General features: G+C 42.7%; 1 protein-coding gene across 1 annotated transcript in view; it reads left to right on the top strand.

Moving 5' to 3' along the window:
- The first annotated feature begins 271 nt into the window (after positions 1 to 271).
- ARHGEF38 (Rho guanine nucleotide exchange factor (GEF) 38) overlaps positions 272 to 27653 on the top strand; it is a 36517-nt gene continuing 9135 nt past the window's right edge. The window contains exons 1-6 of the mRNA XM_010004115.1: positions 272 to 461; positions 12295 to 12482; positions 15015 to 15138; positions 19401 to 19548; positions 22545 to 22562; positions 27146 to 27345. Coding sequence (XP_010002417.1) covers positions 272 to 461; positions 12295 to 12482; positions 15015 to 15138; positions 19401 to 19548; positions 22545 to 22562; positions 27146 to 27345 — 868 coding nt within the window. The remainder of the gene's footprint in view (positions 462 to 12294; positions 12483 to 15014; positions 15139 to 19400; positions 19549 to 22544; positions 22563 to 27145; positions 27346 to 27653) is intronic.

Raw genomic sequence — 27653 nt, 5'->3', positions numbered from 1 at the left:
GGGTGCCATGGGGCGGGGAGAGGGGCCGCGGGTGCTGCGGTTCGGGGCTGGCTCTGAAACCGGCCCCGCCGGGCGTGCTTGCACATCGGGCAGGTGAATGCAAACAGTGCCCGGGGCGTCACCTTCCCGGGGGTGGAGCCGCTCCGGCACAGTTGGCAGGGCCGAGCCCGAAGCAACCAGCCTTCACCTGGGGCAGCGCGTTCACCTCCCCGAACACCAAGCTCCTGCCCCCGCTGCCTCCCGCCACCGCCACCAGCAGACACGGTTGGCCATGGCCAGCGTGGACTGTCCGGGGAAAGAAGGTGTGGGGGACAGGAGGCGGAATTTGGCTCTGCTGAGGAACAAGCTGTACATGGGGGAGAGAAGGAGGACGGAGCCCGTGGTGGAGAGCACAGCCGGGGACCATGGCACCTTGAGGAGGAGTCAGTCCGACAGGACAGAGTACAGCCAGAAACTGCAAGGTAACAGGAAGCTTGCCTGGTGCTCTGCTGCTAGGGATGCTTAGGGCTGGGGTGGTATCTCGACGCCCTCCAGGCTGCAGCATGGAGATAAAGAAGGGAATGTCTGTTTCTGCCCCCACAAGCACACGGTAGCCGTGAGCAGTTGCCCCTCTCTCACCCTTGCCCCCCACTTCCAGGGTGTGATATGTTTCCCCTAATTTTTCTAAATAATATCGTATAGACAGGATGCAAAATGCAGTCAAAGGTTTGTGTGTGTTCCTGCAGTATGTGTGTGCAATCTGGGTATTTCTCATTCATCACCAGAATACATTTGCAACGTAAACAGCAATGTGAAAATACAATGGCTACATCCTATGTGTCCTTGGCTGTCATATCAAGTGGGGTATATGCTAAGTAATTAGAGGCATCAAGGGCAGTTTTTTCTTTCATTTTAAATACCAGAATCTATGTTTATCTGTTGCTCAGATTGTACAAGCCTGAACTGAAGTACGTCCAAATAAGTGTTTTGATGGATATGCTGATTCAAATTATACCATTGTGGAGAGGGTTTCTTTTCAAATAACCAAATTGCATCTGGACAAGAAATTGGCAAAGTATGTCAGTACTGAGCCTGTCAAACAAAAAAACTGTGATGCCACAAATTGAGGAAAAGCATGAAGAATGTGTATGGCTATTTATGGGAGTGCACTTGAACACAAACTGATGAATTTCTGTGGGTTTACACAGTCTTGAACAACACAGTTCCATCACAAATGTGGCATTTGAGTATTATTATAAGTGTGTGTTACTAATAGTGATATAACGGCCTAGTGACAGTCACTCTTGGGGAAATAAAATAGGAAAATACTTTGGGCTGCTGTATTGTGGGTTTTCATGCACTTAATTAGGAAGTAGCATTCCTTCACAGGGACAATAAAAGCAGAAAATAAAATAATAAACCTGAAAATAATACGATTTCTACAGGGGTTGCATATGCTGAGGACAGCAGAGCAGTCCATCGATTATGCTGTTCCTGCCTCATGATAGCTAATCAATGAGAAGATGAAAGATTTTCAGTTAAATCAGGCACGCACTGCAGGGATCTTGCGGCAGAGTTTCAGGGTACCAGCACGGATGTCTGGCTGGCCATGCAAGCTCCTGGCACACACCCCACCAAAACAGCAGTTTTTAACTCGTGTAGGGGGCAGCCCAGCTGAGGTCAGGTTATCAGAGCAGTACCCATCAAAAAATGTGAGATCTTTCGGTTCCTGTGTCAAGTGCACTTGTGCCATGAACATCTCTGAACATCTCCTGAAGAAAGAACTGTAGCAAAAGGAGGCAGGGAAAACTAGGCAGTCATGGCAGAGCATGAGGTTATATTTATGGCAGCAGTCCAAGGAGACAGTAAATCCGGCTTTACAGCTCCTGCCACCAGCTGAGACTGCCCTGGACACCTATTGCAAAGCCCCAGTCTGGTATCAGCTCACTCTGCTTGCTCACGTTTGTTAAAAAAAACCAACAGTGACAGGTTAACAAGGTACCTGCAGGTTTGATAAAGTGAAAACACAAAGTTGGTAAAATTTCCTATGAAGTGTATGTACAGTTGCAGTAGAAAGAAATGTGGTTGTGTGCCAAGGCCTGATCTGGATCAAATTTTGCTGAGCTGGATGTGCCTGAATTGGATTATGATAATAATGATGGATCCCAAATGTGGTGTGCTACCTGCCATCACTGATGTTGTGCTGTGATTGTGTGCCTTTATGTTCTTCATTTTTCTCACTAGTGATTGGATAAAGAAGCTTACTCTAAGGTGAAGGGCAGTGGTTTTGTTGGCACAAGGCTTTTGAGTTCTCCACTCTTGATAAGAAAATCCAACAGATCTCTTGGTGACAAAAATGAACTCTTGTGTATCACCAGATTGTGACTTTCCAATCACTCTGGAATGGTACATGCTTTGCAAGAAGATACAAATGGTAATAACTCTTCCCATATGAATTGGAGGAAAAGCTCTGTGTTTAACAGTCTGCAGAACTGTAGTTGGTATTAACACTGTCAAGGATGTGTAAGGTAGGAGCAGATTCATCAGAAGGGAATGCCCTCATGAACAGGGCTGGGAAGCCAACAGTCAGAGGCTGGAGGACTCGCATGTCTGCTAGCAGCAAGCAACCTAGGCTGAGCATGGTGTAAAGATACATCCCTGTGCCTACCTCAGCACTGCAGCACAGTTGTGCAAGGTGAAGCACGAGTGAGACATCTCTTGAGCCCCCTGCGCGCTTTACATGGCTGCCTGGGTAGAAACCAGTGTGCTAGAAATACATGTCCCCAAGTAAATGCCTATAAACAATAGTAACAAAAAAAAACCGAACAAAAAAACCCCAACAAAAACAACTGAGCAAGCAGCCAGGCATAAAAATTCCTGAGAATTCAGTTTCTGCCCTTGGATTTGCCTTATGTTTTGCTGTTTTATAAAGAATCGAAAATTTTTTTTTATAAAGAGTGAGAGAGGGAGCCTCCCACCCAGAGCCTCCACAATCAAGGTAGTTTGCTCTGTAAGTCTACAAACATGAGCACGATAGCATTGTCAAAGGTGCAAACTTCTGCAAGTGTTTTTCACCTTAAAATTAAGGATTCAGTAAAAACACAAGAAAGCATTTTCATGGGTAATTATTATACTAGACACATCTATTCAATACCTTATCTGGTGTGAATGGCCATGCAACACCTACTGGCTTTATTCTTTTTAAAAAGGAAATAAGATGCAAACTAACCATTATATTCTCAAAGAACATCGCAAGCATTAGGGCATCTATTTCAATTCATGCTGTGAGATAACCAGATGCCTGTAGCCCCATTTTAGATAGGGGAAAATGAGGTGATTGCTATCAAATGGCAGGTTTGTGACACAACCATGCAGTCATCTAGAATTCAGGTTGCAGTTGCATTCTTGGAGGAGTTCAGAAATATCTTGATGATGCTACATGCTTTTTTTTTTATTCCATAGCTCTCCATCAACTGGACAAAAGCGCCACTTTTCTAAAGAGGGGAGAATAGAGCTAAGGAAGATATACTCACTAGCATTTGTGATGCATGCAGAAATTTTGATGTTCATTATAAGAGTTAAGTCAGAGCTTCTGTGATATTTCTATGCAGTGCTCTCATTCACTAGAAAACCTGCATGTATGTCCTTTCAAGAGACTAAAGAACTTGCTACTTTCCTTAAGCAACACCACAAAACGGTATTCAGCAGCTCTGTTTTCAAACATTATCAGTAGCTGTTTAGCTAGTGGAAACTGGTCTCTTTTCTGCAGTGAAAATTCATCAGTAGCAGCTATAGAAGTAACTAGTAATATCTATGTATTGCATTAATGTTGAGATCAGTCTTTGAATTAACCTGATGCTACCATTCTGTGAGTACCTATGTATTTTGGTAAGAGAAGTTTGCTTGATGTAGTTATTGGCACATAAATGTTTGCAAAATCAGGGCAGATGAAGATGGGGATGGATGCTATCAACCAAAAAGGGCAAACCACGAAAAGAAATTTAAAACGTAGCCCACTGATCGTTAGGTTTTGGACAGAGTGTTGTTTTTTGTAATAATCATGTACCAAACTTGCGCTTGGTGTGAAAAAAGAGCTGTAGAAAACGGTGGGTTTCCAGAAGGAACTGGAGATCACATTTGCAGTTGTCAGCAAGACAATGCACACTTTGAAAATACTCCTGGTTTTACAAACCTATTACATATTAACTGCCTTATAGCTTTAGCTATGAATGGATCAACTGCACTGTTAAATGATTTGCATGTGCTTCAAAGTAAAGTGATGAACCTGGAATAGATACAGTGATTCAAACCATACTGCTACCACAATACATGGCCTTAAAGCTCATATCTGAACCCTGAATTTCACATTTTGCCTGTGTCTAATTTAGTTATGAGAAATAAACAACATCAAAAATTATGCAGAAACCTGCAAAATCGTACAAATTCCTGGGAAGTTGCTACCCCTTGGTATATAAAAGCTCAGTCGGAGACAACTCATTCCCCTTTGTTCTATTACAAGCCAGGCACCCTCCTCCATCCCATCCTGCTCCCTGCCTGCAGATCACACCACTTCATGTGGGCTGCCCATGCCTGCAGCTCCTGGGCACCTCCCACCAGGATTGAAGATCCTCCAAGCCTCTCCCCAGTTCCTTGTTTGCTTTGTATTGTACTTACTGATTAACTTTCCACGGAATACAATGCAGATAATATCCAATTTCACTGCAAAATGTAATGATCTTTGGAGCGGCTGGTTTGCTGAATGAAGTACAGTAAGGAGTAAAGGTCCAGGTTGTTTCCTGAAGTGCAGGATATGGCTTGATGGAAATAGCCCCTTGTGCCCTGTGATGAGAATTCACAATCTGACAAATATTTTTGTTTTCTTCTGTGCAAATTTAAGCTCCGGGGATATAATTGTGTTAACTTGCACTGCAATAAAGCTGGAGACTTCTGCGAATTTACTGCAATGGCAGCCAGACTGGGGAGCAAGCTCATCTTTTCAGAGCAGAATCCATTTTGTGCTGCTGTGTTTGCAGAGGACTTAGCACAATCAAGTCCTGCCATGTGGCTTAGGGCTCTTAGGAAGTACTGCAGCATAACTAGTAACAGCAACCGGACTAAGGGAGTGGAGGTTAGGACCCAAGCAGGTTTACAGATCCTTGCTGAGCATATTAGCAACCGTTTTTGTTTTGTTTTTTTTTTAATTGGGATTCTTTGTATTGTGGGTCACACAGCTCACAGTTCATACAGCTAATCCATGGCAAATCTTGAGGTGCACGTGTCCCAGGGGAAGCAGTTCAGATACAGCCCTTCCTCAGTTCCTACTTTATAAACATATTAGCTCAATGCCACAGGAGTGGTATATTTATACCAGTATATGACACACTGCAAAGGTTTATTTGTAAGTATCGGTGCTAACAATAAGGGCATTCTTCTGTCACCTGATGATAAGCTTTCTTCCCTTCCACTGTGGTCACATGGGATCTCTCTGTAGTCCTGTCAGCATACATATAATTAAAGCAGTCTGCTGTCAAGGAATTGAAGAAAGAACTTGTGTGTTGAATGTAAATATTTTCTGTACCTTACGGAACAAAAAATGATCAAAGATTGAATGACCTAATTGCAAGGAAGTCTGATGCAGATTTTATGAGCAAACCTGCTGCCAAGGGAGACTGATGCAAGGTCATTCTAGTCCTCTGTTGTTCTCCTGTGTTCAGAAAAGGGGCTTTTTGCATGTGTAACTTGCAACAAACCTGCTCCTAAACAATGCAGCTGTTATGTGCGTCTGTGAATCAACAAAAAAAAAAGGCATTTTCCTTTCCCAATTTCTTTTCCCTTTCCCATTTCTTTTGTAGTTCAGTGCCCAACTTAAAGTTCAGAGGATTGAATTCACACCATGTTTGCACCATATTGTTGCACTCTAATGAGCAAAACTATAACAACACTCGTATGAAGTGGTTCCCCATGAGGGGAGGGGCATCTGGAGTAAAACTCCTTGAGTGTTAGCTCATGTGATACACTTGCCCATCCTTTCCTACTGGATCCTTTTCAGTCTCCCTCATTTCCAATGATCCCAGCGTCCTGGTGCCATGCAGCCTTCCCAGCACGTGCAGTGGAAGCAGGGGTAGAGGGCGCAGAGCTAGGGTCACAGTGTGAGGGGAAATGTGAAGACAAAGAGGTGAACTGCCACAGCAGCAGTCTCTGAACTTGGCTGCCTATGCTTCATTCCCAAGTCCAGCTAATAAAAGCCAGTGTACGTTCCTGTGTGTAATCTCTAGGTTATCTGAGGGTACAGGCTATCTGAGGACTTGCTTTCACAGAGAAATAATTTTATCTAGGGTGCTGTAAAACTCAGGTTTCACATGTGAAGACACAGTAATGCTGTTATTTGTTTGTTATACATTGATAACTTACGCCTTTACTGCTCCCTTGTGCCAGGCAAAATGCCTGTCTGTACAGCATAAGTGCAGAACTTGTGCTCCTTTGGCATCCTCTGAATGCAGCCTGAGTAACAACAAGGCCTGTTACTCTCTCCATGCACTGACATTACTGCACTTTTTCCTATATTCTGTGCCAGTACCTTGTACACTTCCAGATGGAAAGCATTAGATGGGGAGAAACCTGGGTCCTGGCCCAAGGCCAAACATAATATCAAACCTTAGCATCTTATCTGGCAGATAGGATGGATAGAGCATCTCAGAGCTGCTTTATCTCTAGGTGGGAAAAAATGGAAAATTTTCACATAGAGGTCTTGCAAACCTGCTGCTCCTGGCTGCTCCTTCAGTCACTTGCTGTGGATCCCCCAATACCTCCCCTGGGCGTAGAAGAGAGCTGCTGCATTTGCACATTGCAGGCTCTGTTCCTCTATGCTCTGGCTGCGTTACTGGATGTCTCCATCTGGGGGATATTTTTAGACTTCACACTTGTAAGAAACATTCTGGAAGACGTGTGTCTGCTTTGTCCATGTCATCACACAGTGAACCTCTTGTTTGATGAAACTAGAGCTGTGTACTTAAATACACATCTGGAAAACAAAAGTCATTGCCTTCCTTTCCAGAGCAAAGTCCTTCAGAAAAGCAACTCCTGCAGATAACTGACGCTGCCTTCTACTTTTCATTTCTATGCCTACTAAAAGCACCAGTTGCTCTTTTGTAAACTGGTCTTAAGATGTAGCTGCCTAATAAACCATTCAATGACATTTTTTTCTTTTTCCTAAACCAGGAATCTCTGGGGACAGACAAGCCAAATTCTTTCTGAAAATGTTAATCCTCGGCAATGTCTCTTCCTGCTAATCCTTTCTCTTGAACTATTCTGGGTACACTTTACCAGATAGAAATGAATCTGCTTATATTCCAGATATGCACTTGCTGTTTGTGCATTCATTAAACTGTTATTTACTCTGCAAGGATTTAAGCAAGCTACTAATGTTCTCAGACTGGTCAAAAACCATCAGCTGAACATAAAATCATAGTTTTTTTCTGTAATCATCACTTCAGGATCTTGCTGTTACATTCTATAGAGACAGACACGTTTGAAATGAAAAAGTGAATGTATTGAGTGAAAATGGAAAAATTTTATTACCTTTAACAAAAGGATACATTTATTAAAAAAACATGTTTTCTATAAGGAAAAAGCATTTTGTCACAGTTATTTCTTCCTGTTGAGAATAGTTTTTATTTCCTGGAATTATTCTCTATCATGCAATAAGGATAACTGATGAGCCCTGACATAATTCAATAATCAAATCTGATCAGGGCAATCTAATGACATGAACTGAAAGATCAGCCTCTCGAGGGATTGTGAATTCAAGCCTGAAGTGGGCTACAGTGGCTTTGTTTTGCTCATATAATGCCCTCCCCAACCACCAGTATAAAAGATTTTGCACAGCATCTTGTGTTTACCTCCAAATTCCATCCGATATCATAACAGTGCTGCATCTGAGATGAAACAACACTTCTGGGATCTTCCAGGACATCTGGTCCTCTCTGCACTTTTTCAGGAGTTGCCTTGAACTCTCACACACAGTCAGAGAATCATAGAATCATAGAATGCCAGGTTGGAAGTGACCTCAAAGATCATCTGCTCCAAACTTTCTAGGTAATACTATAGTTTATATGAGATGGCTCAGCACCCTCTCAAGCTGAGACTTAAAACTGTCCTAATGTAAGGGAATCTACCACTTCCCTTGGGAGACTATTCCAATAGACTGTCCTCATGGTGAAAATTTACCTCTTGTGTCCAATTGGTATCTCCCCAGCAGCAACTTGTGCTCATTGCCCTTTGTCTTTTCCATGTGGCTCCTTGTAAATAGGGAGTCTCCATCTTCTTGGTAGCCACCTGTTAAGTACTGGAACACTGTACTACGGTCTCCTCGAAGCCTTCTTTTTGCAAGGCTGAACAAAGCCAGTTTTCTCAGCCTTTCCTCATATGGCAGGGCCTCCAGTCCTCTGATCATCCTTGTGGCCCTTCTCTGGACCCTCTCCAGCCTGTCTGCATCCTTTTTGTAGAGTAGGGACCAAAACTGAACACAATACTTCAGGTGTGGTCTGACAAGCAAAGAGGGATGATAACTTCTTCATCTCTGCTGGTGATGCCCTTGTTGATGCAGCCCAGCACCCTGTTGGCTTTCCTTGCCTCTGCAGCACCCTGTTCACTTACACACAGACACAAACATTTTCACACCCAATCTCAAGAAAAAAGCTGATTTTGGTGCAGAACTGGAACAGAAATGTAGTTCCTTGTGAATTTATGAGTAGTTACATGCTTTAAATTTTTAGAGGAAAAAATACCTGCCATTTTAGCATGCAGGCAAGGTGGTCTCATTCTGCAACCCTAGCAGAAATTTGCTCAGGGTGAGCTGTAGAGTGGTGTTTGTACTGATTTTGCTCTCCTCAGTAAAGCAAGGACAGAGTCTGTTTCTGCCAGCACACAGTACCTTTGGTGGATGAGCTCTGCAGCAGTGAGAGCTCCTGTGCAGTCCATGCACTCACACCAGCACAGACTCATTGGGGAAATATTCAGTTTAAAATTATTTTGATAGACCAAGCCTTGTGGAGGGGAGACATCCTCATCATTTTCTCTTCTATTGTTCGCATACAAACTTGAGGACAAAATGTTCATACCTGTGTTATACATGGACCTTAAGGCAAAAAAACTTGAAAGTACATCTTAATACAAAACAGCCCCCCCTTCTCAGTTTGTTTGGGTTCATTTTCCTCACTGTTTAAAACTAGCAGTAAATAGGCAGAGGTGCAGTTCCAAAAAGCAGCTATTTAAAAAATAACTGTGGTCACATCAGTCTTGCTAGAAAACATGAGGGGAGAAAGATTAGTAACAAAACTGTCCTTTCTGAATTTCAGTGGTCAGCATAATTGTAGGAGGGTTTGGGGTGATGATACATTGGATTTACAACATTTTACAGCTCTCAGCAGAAGATGGCTCAAAGCCTTCTTTCCTGAAAGCTGCTTGATTCTCCCACAAGTCCAGCTCCAGGTTATCATCTACAGCCTTGGCCAGTGTTGTTACAGGTGAGCTGCGCCCTGTTTGGTGCTCACGTGAATGCTCATGACCTTACCCTTAACAATCAATTCAAACAACTGCAATATATTTAGTATTGGCTATCAGTGAGCATAAGCATCAGATATTGCTTGCTATTGCCCAATTATACAGAAGGCTCCCTACAAGAAGTTGAAACAAAGGCATAGCAGTCTAATCCTCAGCAGAGATTCCTGTCCTTTGCAGCTGAGCAATAAAAGTCTGCCCTGTCAAGGCATGACCTAGGCAACACACAGATGAGTACAATAATGATAGGTCCATCTTTGTTGGTACTCTGCACCATCTTGTGGCTAGCAGAAAAACACCACAAATGCCTCTGAAATCTTTCACTTGTTTTGGGGGATTTTTTTGTGTGTGTCTGGTTTCCCTGAGGCAAAAAAAAAGGATTGTCAGTGTACACAGTTAAAATTTTGTGCCCTTTGTACAGCTGATGTGGATGCCTGCAGCCTGGCTTACAAACCAGCAAAAGGGAAGACCATAATTACAGACAAGAAGGTTGTGTGCAAGTCCTGTAAAATACATGAGTTACCTATCTGTAGAAGTCTCTCTTGCATTTCCATGTATTTGGAACAAATCAGATACTCTGGGTCTTAAGTATTGAAAAAAAGTTAAGACTGCTCTGATCCCAATGATCTCTGTTGTTCCAAGGACTGTTTGTTATTGATCATTAAAGGTTTTCCCATACGCGTCTGTAATTCCTTTGCCTCCAGGCCGAGCCTGCTCCTGAGGCCTGGAGGCCAAGGGTTTTCTCACCCCCCCAGTCCCCCTCCCCACTCAAAGCAGCCATTGCACCCAAGGCAGGCCCCCTGCCCTTGGCTGTGGCTGTGTCACACAGTTCCACAATCACTGCCCTTGTGGTTTACTCCTGGTGCTGAGCAGGGCTGATCAGCCCGTCTTGGGAAACTGAGGCCTGTAGGCAGTGGCTGCCTGTGTCCTACCTGTCACCTCTACTTTGCTTTTCTGCTCCATACATCTGCCTGCCAAGCACTGACCTGGGGGGGGTGGTGGTAATCCCCCTTCTTCATCCCTAGGGAGCAGCTCTCCTATGAAGACAGGCTGAGAGAGTTGGGGGTGTTCAGTCTTAGGAGAAGAAAATCACAGAATCACAGTGTTAGATGTTGAAAGGAACCTCTGGAGATCATCGAGTCCAACCCCCCTGCCAGAGCAGAACCATCTGGGGCAGGTCACACAAAAATGTGGGTCTTGAAAGTCTCCGGAGAAGGAGGCTCCATGACCTCTTTGGGCAGTCTGTTCCAGTGCTCTGTAACCCTTACAGTAAAGAAGTTTTTCCTCATGTTGAGGTGGAACTTCCTGTGCTCTAGCTTTCATCCATTGCCCCTAGACTCATCAGAGGGCATGACTGAGAAGAGATTGGCCCCTCCTTCTTAACTCCCACCCTTCAGATATTTGTATATGTTATTAAGATCCCCTCTCAGTCTTCTTTTCTCTAGACTAAATAGCCCCAGGTCTCTCAGCCTTTCCTTGTATGACAGGTGTTCCAGTCCCTTAGTCATCCTTGTAGCCCTTGGTTGGACTCTCTCTAGTATATCCTTGTCCCTCTTGAACTGTGGAGCCCAGACCAGGACACAATTCTCCAGTTGTGGCCTCACTAGGGCAGAGTAGAGGAGGAGGAGAACCTCCCTTTATCTGCTGTACGCTCTTCTTAATGCACCCCAGGATACCATTGGCCTTCTTGGCCACAAGGGCACATTGCTGCCCCATGGATAACATGTTGTCCACCAGGACTCCAAGGTCCTTCTCCATGGAGCTGCTTTCTAGCAGATCAGCTCCTAATCTGTACTTGTGCATGTTGTTATTCCTCCCCAGGTACAGGACTCTACAGTTATTCTTGTTGAACCTCATTAGGTTCTTCTTTGCTCAGCTCTCCAGAAGGCTCCAGGAGAAATTACAGTGAAGAAATTCTTCACTGTGAGGGTGGTGAAACACTGGCCCAGGTTGCCCAGAGAAGCTGCTGCTGCCCCATTCCTGGAAGTGTTCAAGGCCAGGTTAGATGGGTCTTGGAGCAATCTGGTCTAGTGGGAGGTGTCCCTGCCCGTGCAGGGGGGGCTGGATCTAGATGATCTTTAAAGTCCTGTCCAACCCAACCCATTCCATGATTTCAAATATTTCAAAACAGAATTACAGGTTTCACTGTCATCATTAGGAATGTTGTCTTCATTTGAAGACATTTCTTCTGGTATCTACAGCCCTTAGACTCCCATGAACAGACTCAACATTACATTGTACAGAGCAAAGGTTATTCCAGTGAAGCTTATTTATGGTAAACACAGCCTTTTTCTTTCACGGGAACATATTTTCTGGAATTCTCCAAATCATAATAGATGTCAGACTGAGACTGTGTTTTCCAACAAGTAGAAGGGCATCAGCTATCCTTGAATTTTAGAGGATCAGGGATCAAAGATCAGGCCTTCCTGTGCTCCATGGAAGATTTCTGCCCACATACATGACATCAAAGCCAGGGGAGCTGGTGATGGGTTATTCCGTTACTGCCAAAGTGATGGTTTCCTTCTCCAAACTTATGTCCACTTTTAGACGAGGGAGATGGGATGACACTCCATCTGATCTGGGATTGCCATTTCTCATGCTTCTTTGCTCAAATGCTTGCTTGCTAATCGCCTGTTCCCCATGGTGATTTGGGAATTTCCGACAGGCATTGGTTAGGTTCCCCCACAGCCATGCAGGACAAGCTGGGTGAGAATACAGGATTAAAATGTTCCTCACAAACCTCTCTCTTTTAAACAGAAAAAATGTCCCCGCAGGCAGGGTCCTCAACCCTTGCCACTTTGCCCCAGGAGGACGAGCAAGTTGGCGGACGTATGATGGCCAAGAGGGTGAAAATCATTGCAGAACTCCTGCAGACAGAGAAAGACTATATCAGTGACCTGGATCTCTGCATCAAGGAAGTGATTCAGCCCCTGAGAGACAAGCAGGTGAGTGCTGGGGGAGGAGGATGAAGCGGTGACGTCAAGGTCTCAACTCACCCATTTTCTGCTTGCAGATAATGTTAATGCAAGCAGAAGTGTCAGTGCAGGAATAACACAGTGCCAGGAGTGGGTCCAGAACTAGCTTTCCAGAAAGGGATATGCCAGGGCTCTAGCCAGGAGAGTGGGAAGTCAGATGTGCTCCTGACACTTGCATAGAACCTACATCAAGGTGTTTTCCCATTGGGCAGCTTGGGTGCTCTCTGTATGTGGGCTGCAACAGCAGCTTCCACGTCTCAACCCTGCTCTGTAATTATAACCCCTGGTATGTGCCCTAGCAGACCTTTACTGGTGCCTCCAAAAGCAGTAAAATCTAATTAATTATTTTCCATTATAACAACCTGGAATGGCATGAAATTCCCCATCATGGTTAAATTCAGTGATAAAGATAACTTAATTCAGCCTTTCAGACAGCTGTGGTGGAGAAATACCACGCCTGACAGCCCAGCGAGCATGTCAGAAATTTGCATTCTACACAGAACAGGTAAATTTAAAAAGGAAGGCTCATAAACTATCTTTCAGGTAGAATATCTTATTAAGCCAATGATACCTGTTTCTTTTTCAACAGCAACTTCAAAGAGTGCCTTTCCCTCAAGAGTATTTAAATTTGTAGAAAAACTGTGCAGCTGCAAACCAAGAATGGAAGAAGAGGTCATCCAGAGAAAGATTCGTATTTGTGGGGCCTGCAACATAGTTTTCACAGAGGCTGCACAAATAATATCTGCTGCTAATGCAGAACAAAAATAATTTTAAACAGACCTTAAACTAAGTATTCTGCATGTAGGGTTCCTTATGAAATTGATAAAATAGAGGTGCAGGAGCCAAACTGTCTTTAGGTGACATTGGCACTTTCAGTGCAAAGCACTGACAAGAGCTTTGGCCAGGTGAAGCTTGTGCTGTTTAAGCTCCTGCAGGACCTTTTTTCTTTGTTAAAGCTCTGTCAGATTTTGTTTCAATCCATTCTCAGAAGAGCTAACATCTGCTCGCATAAATTTAAGGAGTTCTTGACTTCCTCCTCACTTGTTCATCTGCTTAGAAGTAGTCTTCACTTGACTCCTTCCCCAACCTGGCAGCACCAAGCAGGAGTATTCCCTGGTTGAACTCACTGAGATTTTTTGACAAGCATGCTGTATTTCTTCACTCTTTGCCAGCCAATTTAAAACATGTTTCAATTCTGTACTTTGTTACTTTATTTACATGTGTAAGTGTCCATGCACAGTGTAGTTCCAAATACTGTGTAGACATTGTGTGGGAGCAGAGGTCAGAAGTAATGTGCTAGATGTATACAGGAAAAGTAATTTAGGGATCATAACTGTCTTAATTTAATAACTTCTGCATTTTTTAAAGGCTTTCAAAAATGTGATACGGTTTTAAGGCTAGTTCTTATGTTAACTACCATATTGAAAGTTTGTAATGAGTTTAGAGAAGGATAGCATTTAGAAAATTGACCTAGCGATGAATCTGTTTCGTATTTCCAAATGGATAAAGCATGTTTTAGCCCCTACAGTACTCACAAAGAAATTACCTGCATTAGTATTGAAAGTATATTTCTAAGTCACCCACAAATGCATGCAATTTGATCCTCCTGGCATCTCGTAAGCTGCTGTGTAAGTCAGCAATTCTGTTTCTAATGGAGGGATATCTTCAATATGGATATTTAAAACAGTCTTGCCTTTGTTCTCAATATTAGCACATTACTACTGACTATCTCCAGTTGTCCCCAAATATTTATTGCCCTGCTGTGCAAGGAAACCTGTATCTACTGTATAAAAAGTATGCGTCCTAGAAATTTTTTACTTACTCCAAAATGAGTAGGGACATGGAACCAAATCTTCTGTTGATGTAAATTGATGCAGTTCACTAAAGTCAATGTTGTATGCCCAGGATCCATAGGAAGCTCTTTAGGTTACATTAACACACAGAATTATAAGTATGTTTGGTTTAGAGGGAATTGTATTATCTTGATACTGTATTTTTGGATTTATAGAACAGCTAACTTAAAACAGTACCACCATCTGCAGGTCATTGTAGCTGGTAGCTGGCACCAAAGTGCCAAGGTCTCAGTTTATGTAGCGGCCTCTGTTAGAAACTAGTAATCAGGGAATCCAACCCACTGTCAACTATTCTTTTCCTCAGTGGGAAAGTAAACAAACATTTTAAAGCCGGCTAAGGATCTTTTCTTTATGCAGGTGATAAGATTTATTTCCTTTCCAGGTAAACACTTTTAGATTTGGAATAGATCAAAATAATGTTAGAAGCACTTGATAACATGTCCTTTGTTAACTGCATCAACCATATTATACTTATCTGAAAACTGTATACGTGTCCTTGAAGTCACAGGGAGGATGTTTATATGAGGTTATGCAGAAGTGGTGCTTCCTGGAGTGTTGAACACTCAGGGTCTAGCAAGAGAAGGTCAGCAATGCAAAACGTCCTTCTTTATCCTTCGTTAGTAGCTGCTTAATATTTGTATTCTATTAGATTGCTCGCTTTGACGTGGATGGCTTGTTTAGCAACATTGAATCGGTCCATCAAGTATCAGCCAAACTACTGTCATTGTTGGAAGAAGCCACGACAGATGTGGAACCACCCATGCAAATAATTGGTATGTTTACTGTCCTCTTGAGTTCTACAAAGCTATGTGAAAGAATAAACATAACATTCTTCTGCCCTTTACCCTTATCAGACTTAACTAGTGCCACTCCCAGAGGTTAATGTGCTACAAGCTGTCCATGACAGGAAAAATGACATGTGAAACCTATCCAGTTGCTCTACTTGTACTCATATGATCATGATGCTCTTTTTCCATCCATCTGGATGTTGAGGGGAAGGAAGGAGAGAGTTTAGCATGAGTAAAAGCTGCAGCCCTGAATTATGCCACATACTGCTATCCTTTTCATCTAGTTTGATGTTGCCTACCTAACTCTGCTCACGCTTATGCCAACTCTTTTAGTGCATAGTCATTATCGTACCATTCAAGAAAAGCACTAAAAATTATTCAAATAATAAACATGTCACAACCTCCCCAGACATTGTCAGTATGCATCTACCAGCAATGATATTCCTGTAAGAGTTAAGGCTTAACAGGGACTTGACCAGTAAAGGCAAGAAAGCTGTAATTGATAGAAAGTTTGTGGGAATCAGTGCAGGAATGTCTGTAGGGATCACAGGTATTTTCAGCAAACGAATTGCCCCTGAATATGTCACAACAGTCACACGTTCTCCAGGTTAGGCTATGAATGTTAAGACTGTGATCTATTTACTTGGCATTCTGGTACAGCTGGAGAGATTTAAGAAGTTACCATTCATCAGCTCTCCCATAACTGCTTCTTCAGTGCACAGGCAATATGTGATCCATTTGAAGGGATCAGGTGAGAATTTTTAATTTGGTTCACTGCAAAGTCAACCAGATTAATTTAAGAAATTCCCAGCCATGATTCAGAAGTCAGAGGGGTTCTGTCTTCCCTAAGTTGACCACATTCATAGGTAATATGTTATGGAAAGGAGCCCTCTTCTCTCAAATAAAGGGGTAAAAAATTATCAGATGCCCTTTGACTAAGAAACATGACATCAAAGCATATGAGGCTTGGGAGAAGTATTAATCCTAGCACGTTATCAATCTGGTTTGCCAAGGAAACAGCTTAACATAGTTTGATGCAACTGTGTTGTTTGGCAGTATTTCAATAGAAGTGCATCATGATGAGTCATACCCTTAATAAGCAATGTTCTATCCTAGCAGGAAGTGCCTTTCTCACAGCCAAGAGAATAATCCTTTTAGTTCCTTGCCATATCCAGAAGTAAAGACAAATAATTTCAATCATCTATTAGGGTTTATTCTCTGGAATCAGACAAAGAACCATGAAAATGCATGGGATTGTGGATCACACAATTGACTAAATTATAGCAAGAAAAAAGATGGCAAGTTAAGTTGTGAGATGTGCTTCCAAAGGCTAAGACAAAAGCAGGGAGAATAATTGCATGACTATAAGTACTAAGTCAGTAAGTTTGTCATCCTCTGAAAGTACAGCAAGGAGATAATCTTGTCTTCAGGATCTTATTAATCAGTGTAAAAGTTATTAAAGCCAGTTTATAGAAGACACAGACTGAGAATTTGTTTAACACACCAATCATATTCTATCATGTTTATGGTTTTCTTGCATTGAAATATCTTACTTTGGAGGGCAACCCAGTCATGGGAAGGTTGAGAACTGCTAATTCACAGATTTGAAACAAAAACAATGTGGTTGCTCGTATTCATCTCTTGTTTTAGTTTATGTTCTTCACACCTTATGCTATGTCCACATAGACAATGTCCAATAGGAGCAGACTTGTAAAATGACATAATTGGTGCTGAGGACCTCATATCCATACTGCACACGTCAGGAGATGTCATTTCAAATTGGCTGTAGCCTGTTCCTGTAGATTGAGAGATGCCCTTTGTGGTTGGATTGCATAAGATGTGCTCTCTGAGAACATCTTCTGGTAATTACCATCCTCAAAGGATCCAATCTATGTGTCTGTGGCTGCTCCAGTGCCCAGTAAAGGCATGGGAGATGAGGACTACTAAAAGATTGGCTTAAAAAGCCCTCTCCTAATGTGAGCTAGACCTTCTGTGGTGCTTGGTCTTCTGCTGCAAAACACGGCTGAGGTCAAATACCCTTTCTAGCTCTCGCCTATATTTTTTCTCCACTCTGCTTTGGATATGGAGGAATATGAAGACTTAGCGATCTTGCCCTGGCTTTAGCAATTAGACCCCTCCTTCTGCCCTCTCCCACTGCTATCCACACTGGAAGCACCACTGAAAGCCACAGGCAGAAACTGTTTCTGTCACTCAAGCCATCCTCTTTCAGACTGATGACCATTATGCTTAAGAAGAGGCATCAGGCAGATTTGCAGCTGCCAGACTGTGCAAAAGACTGTATTTTTACAGCTGTGCCCATATACAATGTAGTTTTGGTCCATAGGCAAGCTTCCACAGTTGTATGTCCTGATTCATTCCATATGGCTGAGAACCAAGAAGGGCTTTAGGCTTAAGAAATCCATCTGCTCTTAAAAGGCCCTATCCATGACATCAGCACATGATTTTTCTCATCACTGAGCATCAATGAACATATCTGTCATTGTGGCATAATGTATCAGTGAACAGATCTTGCTCATCTCTTTCACTCCGGAGCAGAGAATGATAATTTTCAGCCTCTAGTATACGCTGAAATTAGCTGTGTGTCTATAGCTTGTCTTTTTACTGCTGAAAATGCAACCCCACTTGAGGGCTTAGCATAGCATGCCCCATGCTAAAGCCAGTGAAAATTGTGAGAGCTCAGCGTCTCCAAGAATCAGACACTCAGGGAGCAGGATGAAGAGGAAACTTAGCAAGGTTTCCCCTTACACTGTTGACTAAGGAAAGTCTGTCTAGAGAGTTCGTGGAAAACTCAGGATGCAGTGTATGCTGGTAGCCATCAGCATTAGCATTAAGCACAAGACAGAGCAGACAGACAGCTAGAGAGCATGTAACTATTGGATGCTGGTGCTTTTCTGAATGTGGCCTTACAGTAACTAAAAGGAATTTGTGTGGTCTTAGCTCCATCATTGTTGTTCCTTTATTCGCACCTTGAAACCAACATGCATCAGACAGCCCTGTTAACCTTCACTGCTAGGGGAAAAAATCCAGGATTGTGTTACTGTGGTAACTGAATCATTTTTCACTCTAAGATGGAGCAGTTCAATGCAATGTATTGTGAAACAACCCACTCCGGTCAGGATGAAACATGCAGAATGCCTGACAGCTTGGCACTTCCTCTGTGAATGGAGAGCTCCCAATTAATGTGGCATTTGGCCTTTAACTTTAATAATCATTGCTATTACTCAACAGAAATGTTTATAAAACATTGGACCAGTTGCCGCATAGATGCCATTTTCAGTAAATGCCCAAGACAGGAGTTTTCACCAATTGCTGTTGTTTCATACGTGCATTTCCAAGGATGCTGATCAGGGCGCTGCTATGTAAGGGTGGAATAACCAAATGGATATCTCAGCAGAAAATATGAAGCATGCCTTCTCTGCTCAGATAGTATTTCTTACATACACAGAAACCAACACAGGAATTTTAGGCTGAGAATTAAATGAGAAATGAGTACAGGACTACTTTAGTGCCTCTAAAATTCCCAACTGCTCTTTAGGGGAAAACAGCGATGTAGAGGGCTGGAAATTGAAATGTTTTTCCCTTTCAGTTGTATATAAACCTAAATACTATTAAAAAATGGCTGTAATCCACAGTGGTTTTATTTAATTAGGGGAGGAATGGAGGTTGTTCCTTTCTCTTGTGAAAAAAAAATATCTATTCTAGGCCATAACAATTGCCATTTCAGGATTTTGCAAAACAGATAAAAGTGAAACAGCTAATGGGAGACGCAGTCATTATTCTTGTTATAACCCTTTAAAGTTCATATCTGATTGAAAAAAAAGTCAAAAGGAAAATTAACAGGCTTACATTCATCCCTCCTGCCAGTCCACGACACAAAAATGGTCTCCCCTTAACAGTTAAGCTCGCCTGTGTGGTTTCCACTGAAGGGACATTAAGCTGGGGCAGTGAATTAGGGGGTTGTGTATGAAGGAGTGTGGGGTGTAGAGATTTCATGCCTTTTCCTGGGGGAATTTTTGTGCATTAACATCAATATAATGGTGCCTGGCTATGACAAAGATGAGCAGCTGAGAAATACATGTAATAAATAATGCACATAAACATGCAAGATCATTTCTAAGGGAAGTGGAAGCCAGCCCTTTTAGCTCACAGCTAATGTGGTGGAATAATAAAACTCCTTCTGAGATGCTGTTGTCTGACTTGACATGCTTTGTTTTTCTCCTTCACAGGGGAAGTATTCTTGCAGATTAAAGACCCACTAGAAGACACATATAAAATCTACTGCTATCGCCATGATGATGCACACACCATGCTGGAATCTTATGAAAAGGATGAAGAATTGAAGCAGCATTTAAGACACTGCGTACAGTCCTTAAAGTAAGATCTTTTCAAATGATGATTTCCGTCCATAGTCAGTTGCCTGGCAGGGAACATTTTAAATGGATGTAGATGAAAGGTCCCCTGTAAATCCAGAGTTTTTTGAGGCTTGCTGGGAGCTCTGGCTTATGCTGCTTTCATGAAAAGATGACAAGCCAGGGGCCATGATTAGATTTCTTTCTTTCTAAGATGGCCAAAAATAGCACAAGAAAGGTTTCTCTTCCCTTTGCTTCAGTGCCTCATACTGGCAAAAAAAAATGCTGTATCATATAATGGACTGCTTGGTACACCTTGCCCAGCTTCTAGGCAACATCTGGCCCCTGGCTTCAGCAGTTCTATTGCTTGAATTAAAATAGCCTGTAACAGCAGTATTTAAATGCACTGATGTTTCTGGGCTCTTGTTGCAAGGCCCCAGGGATCTGGAGTGGCTGTGTGCTGCTGGACCCCTCATGATGAGGATATTTGGGAGCCATCAGCATTGGAAAGAGCTGCCAGGTCTCCCCACCAGTGGAAGCTACTTTGTGCCATTGCCTCCAGCACCAGCCTCGTGGGAAAATGTGTCCAGAACTGGGAATGTTGCAGAGTAACAGATCCATCTTTCCTCCATCATAGCTTCTTCCCGCAGCCAGTTGCAGGAACCAGCTTATCCACTCTATGGGGAGCGCTTCCCTTCCCACTCATAAATCCCCTTGCTCCTTTATTTTCCCAAAAGCATCACACAGACCTATCAGGAAGAAATGTACCACAGTCTTTCAGACGGTCTAGCTCCAGGAAAGGCCCATGCTGCAAGGCTGTAGGAGAGATAGATGTGAAGCTATCACAAATAAGGGAGTGTACTTCAACAGACAGTTCAACCACACCCCAGTTAATGATCTGTCTACAGAGCTGTATTAAGATTTAGGAGATGGAAAACGTGTCCAAGTGAAGTGTGGCAAGAGCAGTGGAGGAAAATATTAACAGCATTAAAAGAGAAATGTTCACTTTTTGTTGAAAATAAGACTTATTTTGTGCAATTTGCCCAGTTATTAAATATGTAACAAAGTATATGTGCAGGGTACTTAGGCTTTAGATACCCTGGAAGTTGAAAGAAATAGATTTTTGGTTTATACAAAAATCTATACACAGTCTTTCAAGCTAACAGACGGCCAGGTATCTCCCCTAAGGAGGCCCTTTAGTTGCTGATGCCTACAATATTATTTTTTGGCTAATCAAGGGAAGCTACTTCTGTCATTCACTCATCCCTGCTGCTGAGGCAAGGGGACATGGAAGGAAATAAAGATAAAAGATAGAGTCCACTTATATGTTAGGGTTGATGCTGCCATTTGAATTCCAGAGCCAGCAAGAGGAGCTCCTGTTCCAGCATCACAGCTGGGATTTGTAAAGAGAAAGGATATTTTGTGCTAAGCCATTGTAGCCTTTGCTAGCAGGAAGTGACAAAGCCTTCCCCACAATGAAACCTTGTTTTGCCTTGCTCTTTCCTGATCAGCCTTTAAACAGGAACCAATGAAGAAAAACACTGGTGCATATATTGTGCATTGTGTTTTTTCCCAGTGCCTAAAGATTGCAGCTAATTCATATATTAAGGCCTGAAAGTGCACACTCAAATCCAGAGCTGTGGTCATCTAAACCTGTTACTAATGATTGGAGAATACTTGCCCTAGGACGAAAATTATGCAGCATTTTTACAAAATAAGTTATAGGTTGTTTTCCACTTTGAGACATAACAAATGCAGGGACTGGTGACGAGTATTCTCGAAAAATGTTTACTTCTTAATTTTTTTTTTTCCCTTAGGAAGAATATTGTTCCATTTTTTAAAAATTAGAATGGGCTAATGATATTAGGAGTTTCTGCTCCTCAGCTGAGTATTATCTGCTGTATAAAAAACAACTTTATATTAGGAATAAATTGAGAGTGGCACTTTGCACATCTGTACAGACAAATCAGATTTAATTAGCCATGCTGAGATTCCTATTCCTCCTGTTGAATGAAGAGGAGACATTCCATCCCAAAATGTAGGTGCCTGCCTTGGAGACATGCAAATCCAAATGCTGTAGAGTCCTGTGTTTCAGCAGCAGTAATTATGCAAACTGAGGTTGTTGTTTGCTAGCTTAGCCAAAGAAATGTAGCTGGAGAAAATGAAAGGATGCTGGCAAATACCTGCTCTGCTTTCAGCCTGAAGTAGCTTGGTCAACTGTTGCAGGGCAGAGGGATGTCATAAGCACACAAAGTGCTGACAGTGCAGAAGCAATGAAAGCATCAGCTTCCAGATGCTTGATTAGGGACCAGTGGGCAAAGAGTTAAGAGAGCAGTCAGTCAAAAAGCAGTGGCTTTTTGTCAGGAAAGCCTAATGTGGAGATGAAGCAGCCTTTTGGTTCCCTTGCATTTGAGTGAATTCATACCATAAGGAAAATAGATGCATGTTTGCATGCTTCCAAACTACAACTGTACACCCCTGTGTTTTCAGTACATGTATCAACTCCATTCTACTCCGGAGAGATTTCAGTTAATGTGTAGTCTACAAAATAACTAACAGCTTCAATTATTCTATATCCTAAAAGGCTAAAATGTATTCTTTCTCATTAAAAAATAAATGTTTATTTAAAGGGAGTAGATGGAAATGTATATGAAGTGTGAGAATGTTTATTTTTGCTTTTTGTATTAAGGACTTGATGTTTCTTACTGTTGTTAGCATGGTGGCCCAAACTTCCTTCTCTAACAGCGTTAGGACAAGGCTGGGTCCTATAGCCAAAGCCACATTTCTGACAATTCTTTCTCATTTGGGGTTGTCCTTTCAAAAAAATATAGAGCTAGATTCACCAGTACCCTCTGGCTGTTTTGTGCAGTTCTGCTGACACATAGTAGCCATAAACTTAAGTTAACCAGCCAGTTATGGCTGCTCTGTGTCCCAGAAGTGTATCTGAGAATCTGGCTCTTGACCAGTATCAATTCTTTCAGGAGGAATCTAATATATGTTTTCTTTTCTTCTCTTTTGCAGAAAGATATATGAGGAACAGTAAGTACTATGCCTTTCTTACATGTAAAATAAACTTTAAAATATCTTTATCTTCAGTATGCTTCAAATTGTACACATGGAACTTTTAAGAACACAAGCTTGCTTGTCAACAGCATAGTGTCAGTCTTTGACATTCAGACACACTGAAATAATTCTGCATAGGCCTCTGTAGACCTGCTGCAAGACACGTTAGGTTCACAGGGAAAGCTATTTCTAAGGTGACGACCCCCCTTGATAGCCCTATATGAGAAGTCCATCTCAGGATATTCCCTCTGACAGTGGATGGAAGGAACATCAGGAGAGAACAAGCTCAGTGCAACACTTTGCCAGAACACTCACTCAGCCACCAGTAACTTGTGGTTAAGGAACTTCTGTGCCAAATGTGACATCTTTGAAAAGCTGCAGTTTCTGGACATCCAGCAGGTTGGAATTGTTGAAGTGCAGCATCTCCTGATGTTACCTGAAGGGAGAGGTCAGAAGAGGGGTTAGCTGAACTGAAGAAAACTATTACAACCCCAGAGATGTTAAGAGGATAAAGAGCAAGTGTGCTCTATATTGGTAGGAGAGGAACACCTGTAAAGTCAGAAAATCTGTTAATCAGTCAGTCAATTGCACATCAGAAATAAGATCAGCGTAGAACACTTTTTAAAGGAGTTGCACGCTGAAATTCTTCAGTTGGGTTTTCAAGCTTCAGTCTATGACAGGAAATAGTTTTCTGCGTTTTGTTTTTGTAAGAGACATTCTTGTATACTGCTGTCTCCCTAGGAGCAGGGCTCCAAGAGGAACAAATTATCCAGAGATTCACAATATAATGTGAGACCACAATGCATATGGAAATAGTGTCAGACTGGCTGCTCTGCCTTGCGTAGTCCTATCAGCCACGAATGCTTCGTTTTCCCCTTCAAACAGTTTCCAGTGGAGCATAGGATACAACTCACATTCTGAGTTTATACTGGCTCTTATAAAGCTGTGCAGAGTGCAATGAGCTAGGTTTAGCTGCTGGACCCTCCCTGAGCTTGGCAACCTAGCATGATGTGGTGGTGTTTGCTGGCAGGGCACTCAGAAATGCCATCCCCTGTATCTCTGCTTAGAGGTTGCAGACTCTCAGCAACCCTTGGGCAGGACTGTGCCCAAAAATCTGGTTAGTGTTCAACTGGAAAAATACAGCATAACTCACCTCAAACAGTTGATGATGTTGCTGCTCCCAGATTGCTTTTCATTCGAGCATGATTGAGAAAACAATTACATAAATACCAGACAGCGCTGCCCTTTGCTAGCAGTGAATTATTTGCCCTGCATGTCTTGTACTAAAACCAACTGGCGCACGGTAAAGCATGAAGCCTGAGCCTTTAAGTCACTCTGCAGCCTCTGATGCCTGCAGTCCATTTCAAACCTGCCAAGCTGAATATGACACCAGCCTCAGCCCTGCTGTACCGTGCTGCCCATCGTGTTTGCCACTGGGTCTAGTTGTTGGGTAATGAGAGCAAATGAAACTAAATCCTGAATCACCCGTCTTTGCATAGCTCATCACCATGTTGTTTTTAAATAGGCAGGAATAATTTGTGATGAGATTAGTACAGTTATGTATGGCCTAGAATACTTGCTAAATTCACAGTAACATGGGAGGGAAGGCTGAAGTAGCATCACAAATGAATTAGCAACTTAATTTTCTGCACAATAGATGTCACAAGCCATTACTCACCCGTTTCGGTCGTGTGGCAAGGCCATGTCCTGCCTGGCAGCCTGGCACGTCCTAACAGGGCACACTGCAAATGGGACTCATCCAGGGAGAGTGGCTATCATCAGCTAATCTTGCTGGGGAGAATTAGATGAGTTGAACTTTGTGGCATTTAGTGCCCCAGGGAGTCATTATCTTATAACATACCTACTATCTCTCAAACCATATTGTAAGACTGTGTCATCCAGATATGCGAACTGAGGGCTGTTTATCACTTGGGCAGCTGTCCAAGTGCAACTATATAAAGAGAAGACACTTAAAGATTTTTCCATTCATGAGGCAGCTTTTATAGATTTGCATTCATGGGGCTTTTCATAAAAAACAATAACAGCTTAGCTCTCTACATTTAATGTAGGATGCAGGGGAAATGAGGGGGATTGAAATGATGAGAAGGTTTTGGGACGTCAAGAAGCCTTAAAAGGCATCTACTGTTATTTTTTTTCATGCAGAACTTTTTAACAGATAATGCTAGTGTGAGAAAGATGGTTTAAATATGCAGATGTCTTTCTCAAAGGCATTCAAATTGTTAGTTAATTAGTCTGCAGTGAGGATTGGCTCTTGTACTTTTTATACATATGAAAGTGGGAATGAAAGCTTTCTTTTTTTTTTTTTTTCCCCCATTTACTCTTCATGCTGCACGAAACAATAAATGTCAGCCTGCAAAACCAAGTGGCTGATCCCTGTTTTTTGTGCTTTCCTTCTACATTGTGTTATTCTGTCTTTCCATATGCAGAAATCCTTCCTTGCCTAGCATTAACTCTTGCATAGTTAACCTCAGACAATCTTTTTACCTCCAAAGCAGCCTTTTTGAGCATGCCAATGGAAATCTTGCTGTGCTTTACTGCCATTCACACTGTTACCAGCAGCTCACACTGAGTTTCCAAGGGGAGGTCTCAGTCACAGGTAGTTTGTACCAGCACTGGTACAGTCTGGAGTGCAGCTGGAGTATGAATTCAGCTGGCTGGAAACTTCCTTACCCTGTTGGGTAAGGAACTGGCTGGATGGTCTCACTCAAAGAGTGATGATCAATGGCTCAGTGTCCAGATGGAGACCAGTGATGAGTGGTGTTCCTCAGGGGTTGGTACTGGGGCCAGTGCTGTTTAACATCTTTGTTAGCGACAAGGACAGTGGGATCAAGTGCACCCTCAGCAAATTTGCTGATGACACCGAAGTGTGTGGTGAGGTCAACATGCTGGGGGGGAGGGATGCCATCCAGAGGGACCTTGACAGACATGAGAAATGTGTTCACACAAAGTGCATGAAGTTCAGCCAGGCCAAATGCAAGGTCCTGCATCTGGGTTGGGGCAATCCCAAGCACAAATACAGGCTGGGGGGAGAAGGGATCAAAAACAGTCTGGAAGAGAAGGACTTGGGAGTGATGTTGGATGAGAAGCTCAACGTGAGCTGGCAATGTATGCTTGCAGCCCAGAATGCCAACCATGTCCTGGGCTGCATCAAAAGAAGTGTGGCCAGTAGGTCAACGGTGGTGACTGTTCCCCTTTACTTGGCCCTCATGAGATCCCACCTGGATTCTGTGTCCAATTCTGGAGCCCCCAACATAAGAACATGGAGCTCACAGTCCAGAGATGGGCCACAAAGATGATCTGAGGGCTGGAGCACCTCTGCTACACAGACAGGCTGAGAGAGTTGGGGCAGTTCAGCCTGGAGAAGAGAAGGATCCAGGGAGACCTTATAGTAGCCTTCCTGTGCTTGAAGAGAGCCTACAGGAAAGTTGGGGAGGGGCTTTTTATAAGGGCTTGTAGGGTGAGGATAAGGGGTAATGGATTAAAACTGGAGGAGGGGACATTTAGGATAGACATTAGGAAGAAATTCTTTACTGTGAAGGTGGTGAGACACTGGAACAGGTAGCCCAGGGAAGCTGTAGAAGCCCCATCCCTGGAAGTGCTCAAGGCCAGGTTGGATGGGGCTTGGAGTGACCTGATCTAGTGGGAGGTGTCCCTGCCAATGCAGGGGGATTGGAACTAGATGATCTTTAAGGTCCCTTCCAACTCAAACCATTCAATGATTCTATGATTCTATAATTCGATGATCCTCCCGCCACCCCAGGCAGCTGCCTGCTTTGCCTTTGTGTAAGGTGAATTCCAGCAGGTGGGATCAAACCTGGGCAAACATCCTGCACATGCAGCATTTCTCCAGGCCAGATTTGGCACCCTTTGGAAGCTCAAGCATTGTTACAAATAACCTACTGGCAGTCACAAATAACCTACCAGCAGTCAGCAAAGAAAAACACAGGTGAAAGACAGCAAAGCTTAAGGGTCTCTATGGCAAGTGGAAAGGTGTGAGATGGGATGCAGCCATAAACAGGCAGCCCACTTACTTTCAGCAGGGAGATGATGCAATTTTAAGCCTGAAGGGCCAGAGCAGGATGTAATAGACCCACTCACATGCATTTCTCAAACTTCCTGTTATTTGTTCTTCCACCTACATCTCAGTTCCTGGGCGTTGTGGTGTATAAGGTGTACCACAAGCATCCTCAGACTGAATGGGACTGTTTCAGAGATAATATCTAAGCAGTAGTCTGGCAGATTGCTGAAAATACAGAAAACTCAGAACTGGTGTGTATTTCTCATTGAGGGGGTGAGAGGAAGGTTTCGTTTACAATGGCCCATGTTCCCTGACAGACGTCTTATTTTTTGACTTAAGTGGTAATTGCACTTCTATGAGTCAGTGCAAAGTACTGCTCTGCTTTTGATATTATCTGTAGTTGAAAGCACAACTGAAGGGCAAAAAAGGCAGCTGCTGCAATGACTAGACAGAAATAATAAGTTTTTATCTTCAAGGAGTTTTTCTTTTTATGTGACAATTTTTTTCTTATAAATTACAGAGGAAAGCCAAATCTAATGGACATGGGATCCCTGATGATCAAGCCAGTGCAACGAGTGATGAAATACCCCTTGTTACTCTGTGAACTCTTGAACTCAACTCCTTCTTCTCACCCTGACCACAAGGTGCTACAAGATGCCCTTTTTGCTATGAAAAACATTAATGTTAACATAAATGAACTTAAAAGGAGGAAAGATTTAGGTAAGAAAAAGGCACAGTAAATTTTTCTGTCTTCATAGGTTTGGCCTGGAAATTACAAGAGAGGTTTTAAATCAGTCATATCACTACAACAGTTTTAGCTGGTGCTACCCAAGTTGTGTAACACACTGGGTTTCAAGAAGGTAACAGATGCCTTGATGTCACTTGTCTTCAGCCAGCTATGTTACCTGACTGATAACTCCAGGAATTATGAAAATGATGGAAGAATTCATGTTATGTCCATGTTCATTGCCTGCAATGCAGTTGCAAACACTGATAATAATTAAGATGCCATTATAGCTATTTTTCAT

Source organism: Chaetura pelagica, unplaced genomic scaffold (genome assembly GCF_000747805.2).
Source record: "Chaetura pelagica isolate M959 unplaced genomic scaffold, ChaPel_1.0 scaffold88, whole genome shotgun sequence".
Classification (NCBI taxonomy): Eukaryota; Metazoa; Chordata; class Aves; order Apodiformes; family Apodidae; genus Chaetura; species Chaetura pelagica.
This window is presented reverse-complemented; position numbering and strand designations above follow the sequence as displayed.